The sequence below is a fragment of the Rana temporaria genome, chromosome 11 (genome assembly GCF_905171775.1).
Source record: "Rana temporaria chromosome 11, aRanTem1.1, whole genome shotgun sequence".
In the NCBI taxonomy this organism is placed as follows: domain Eukaryota; kingdom Metazoa; phylum Chordata; class Amphibia; order Anura; family Ranidae; genus Rana; species Rana temporaria.
The window spans coordinates 149044679-149048691 of NC_053499.1; the positions used below are offsets into that span (position 1 = coordinate 149044679).

General features: G+C 58.5%; 1 protein-coding gene across 2 annotated transcripts in view; it reads right to left on the bottom strand.

The window, feature by feature from the left end:
• The window catches only part of USP10 (ubiquitin specific peptidase 10), a 66905-nt gene extending 63151 nt beyond the window's left edge, over nt 1-3754 (bottom strand). The window contains exon 1 of one of the 2 annotated variants that reach the window (XM_040329424.1): nt 3631-3754. In XM_040329424.1, the coding sequence (XP_040185358.1) occupies nt 3631-3738 (108 nt within the window). In that variant the 5' untranslated portion in view covers nt 3739-3754. The remainder of the gene's footprint in view (nt 1-3630) is intronic. The other variant, XM_040329425.1, reaches the window with a different exon arrangement.
• Nucleotides 3755-4013: the final 259 nt, after the last annotated feature.

The window sequence follows — 4013 nt, forward strand, 5'->3', positions numbered from 1 at the left end:
AAGGAGGACTGCACTAAGGTAAAGGAAGCTATTTAGGGGGGAAAAAAAATACCTTTACAACCCCTTTAAGTCCTACAGTGCCACCTAGTGGTTAACCCCTTCACCGCCAGTGTAATTTTCACAGTAATCAGTACATTTTTATAGCACTGATCGCTGCAAAAATGACAATGGTCCCAAAATAGTGTCAAATGTCCGCCATAATGTCGCAGTCATGACATTAAAAAAAAAAAAAGTTCATCCCTTTGATCTAAAACAGGGGTGTCAAACTGGCGGCCCTCCAGCTGTTCCGAAACTACAAGTCCCATCATGCCTCTGCCTGTGAGAGTCATGCTTGTAACTGTTAGCCTTGCAATGCCTCATGGGACTTGTAGTTTTGCAACAGCCGGAGGGCCGCCAGTTTGACACCCCAGATCTAAAAGAACCAAAAAAGATACTTTGTTTATATTTATTCTTATCTTTTTCTGACAGCTGTGAGTGAGCGGAAAAGGCTCATGAATGAATAAAGATAAAAAGCCTTCTGTGTGTAGCAACCCCCCCCCCCCAATACTTACCAGAGCCCCCTCTAGTTCCAGCAATATTGCATGAGACACTCGCCTGGCTAGGACACCCCAACTAAGCTGCTGAGGCATCAGTGAGGCGCCATTGGCTTCCACTGCTGTCAATCAACCTCAGCCAGCCAATCAGGAGAGAGGGGGCGGGGTCTGGTCACAGCTCAGTGTCTGAATGGACACAGGAAGTCGTGACTCGGTTTGGGTGCCCCCATAGCAAGCTGGGCCAGGAGCACAGAAAAGGGACCCGAGAAGAGGAGGATCTGGCCCGCTCTGGGCAAATGCCTTGTACAGGAGGAGGTATGCATAACACATTTTTAAGAAAAAATAAATAAAAAAAAAACCATCAATACTCCACAATGCCCCCCCCCTCCTCCGCCATCAATACTCCACAATGTCCCCCCCCCCTCCTCCTCCATCAATACTCCACAATGTCCCCCCCCCCTCCTCCATCAATACTCCACAATGTCCCCCCCCCCTCCATCAATACTCCACAATGCCCCCCCCCTCCTCCGCCATCAATACTCCACAATGCCCCCCCCTCCTCCGCCATCAATACTCCACAATGCCCCCCCCTCCTCCGCCATCAATACTCCACAATGTCCCCCCCGCCATCAATACTCCACAATGTCCCCCCCCCTCCTCCGCCATCAATACTCCACAATGTCCCCCCCGCCATCAACACTCCACAATGTCCCCCCCCTCCTCCGCCATCAATACTCCACAATGTCCCCCCCCTCCTCCTCCGCCATCAATACGCCACAATGTCCCCCCCCCTCCTCCTCCGCCATCAATACGCCACAATGTCCCCCCCCTCCTCCTCCGCCATCAATACTCCACAATGTCCCCCCCCCCTCCTCCTCCGCCATCAATACTCCACAATGTCCCCCCCCCCTCCTCCTCCGCCATCAACACTCCACAATGCCCCCCCCTCCTCCGCCATCAATACTCCACAATGTCCCCCCCGCCATCAACACTCCACAATGCCCCCCCCTCCTCCGCCATCAACACTCCACAATGCCCCCCCCCTCCTCCGCCATCAACACTCCACAATGCCCCCCCCCTCCTCCGCCATCAACACTCCACAATGCCCCCCCCTCCTCCGCCATCAATACTCCACAATGCCCCCCCTCCTCCGCCATCAATACTCCACAATGTCCCCCCCCTCCTCCTCCGCCATCAATACTCCACAATGTCCCCCCCGCCATCAATACTCCACAATGTCCCCCCCCCCCTCCTCCTCCGCCATCAATACTCCACAATGTCCCCCCCGCCATCAATACTCCACAATGTCCCCCCCCCCCTCCTCCTCCGCCATCAATACTCCACAATGCCCCCCCCCCCTCCTCCTCCGCCATCAATACTCCACAATGTCCCCCCCCCTCCTCCTCCGCCATCAATACTCCACAATGTCCCCCCCCCCTCCTCCTCCGCCATCAATACTCCACAATGTCCCCCCCCCCCTCCTCCTCCGCCATCAATACTCCACAATGTCCCCCCCCCTCCTCCTCCGCCATCAATACTCCACAATGTCCCCCCCCCCTCCTCCTCCGCCATCAATACTCCACAATGTCCCCCCCCCCTCCTCCTCCGCCATCAATACTCCACAATGTCCCCCCCCCCCTCCTCCTCCGCCATCAATACTCCACAATGTCCCCCCCCCCTCCTCCTCCGCCATCAATACTCCACAATGTCCCCCCCCCCTCCTCCTCCGCCATCAATACTCCACAATGTCCCCCCCCCCTCCGCCATCAATACTCCACAATGTCCCCCCCCCTCCTCCTCCGCCATCAATACTCCACAATGTCCCCCCCCCCCTCCTCCGCCATCAATACTCCACAATGTCCCCCCCCCCTCCTCCGCCATCAATACTCCACAATGTCCCCCCCCCCTCCTCCGCCATCAATACTCCACAATGTCCCCCCCCCTCCTCCGCCATCAATACTCCACAATGTCCCCCCCCTCCTCCGCCATCAATACTCCACAATGTCCCCCCCCCTCCATCAATACTCCACAATGTCCCCCCTCCTCCTCCATCAATACTCCACAATGTCCCCCCTCCTCCACCATCAATACTCCACAATGTCCCCCGCTCCTCCGCCATCAATACCCCAGAATGTCCCCCCGCTCCTCCGCCATCAATACCCCAGAATGTCCCCCCCCTCCTCCGCCATCAATACCCCACAATGTCCCCCCCCCTCCATCAATACTCCACAATGTCCCCCCTCCTCCTCCATCAATACTCCACAATGTCCCCCCTCCTCCTCCATCAATACTCCACAATGTCCCCCCTCCTCCACCATCAATACTCCACAATGTCCCCCGCTCCTCCGTCATCAATACCCCAGAATGTCCCCCCCTCCTCCGCCATCAACACTCCACAATGTCCCCCCCCCTCCATCAATACTCCACAATGTCCCCCCTCCTCCACCATCAATACTCCACAATGTCCCCCGCTCCTCCGCCATCAATACCCCAGAATGTCCCCCCCCTCCTCCGCCATCAATACTCCACAATGTCCCCCCCTCCTCCACCATCAATACCCCAGAATGTCCCCCCCTCCTCCGCCATCAATACTCCACAATGTTCCCCTCCTCCGCCATCAATACCCCAGAATGTCCCCCCCCCTCCATCAATACTCCACAATGCTCCCCCCCTCCTCCGCCATCAATACCCCACAATGTCCCCCCCCTCCGCCATCAATACTCCATAGCGTCCCCTCCTCCTCCTCCATCAATACCCCACAATGTCCCCCTCCCCAATCTATACCCCCGACGATCCCACCTCCCCCATCATTGATACCCCAGCATTCCCCTCCTCTAATGTCTCACCCTTCCCCCTCCTCTGATACCCCGGACTCCTCCCCCTCTAACATGACTCAGTAATACCCCTTGCAGCCCCTCCCCCCCTCTGTAGTGAATACCCCCAGGGGTGGCCCCTCCCTCCATACTGCCCCGGTGTGTGGAGATGGGGGAGGGGCCCCACGTGTGCTCGGGATCCCGTGGAAGGCCCGGTGAGAGGGCAGACATGAGGCCGGACCCCTCCCCGGCCGTCCCCTGACCCCCGCCCGCCGGTTCCTTACCTGCGCGCTCGGGGAGGCCATGGCGGACACTTTCAATGAGTGAGGCCGATCATGCCGCTTCCCCCGCCGCCGCCATCTTCTCTGCTGCGCGCTCACCTCACCACGCATGCGCCGGAGCCCGCCCATCGCAGCACGTGATTCTCACAGGGGGAGGAGAGCGGAGGGGGGCGTGACCGGCGGCACCGAGCAACAGGCGCATGTACCGTGAGAGGAAGGGGCGTGGTAAGGCGAGGGGAGCGCGCCTGAGACTCCTAGAGAGAGAGGGCGTGTCCGACACCATGAGAACACGTGACACCCAGAGAGGAGAGGCGGAGACAGCGAAGGTAGTGGGCGGGGCGTCAGGCGTGAGCTCCTATAGAAGAAGGGGTGTGTCCGGCATGCTG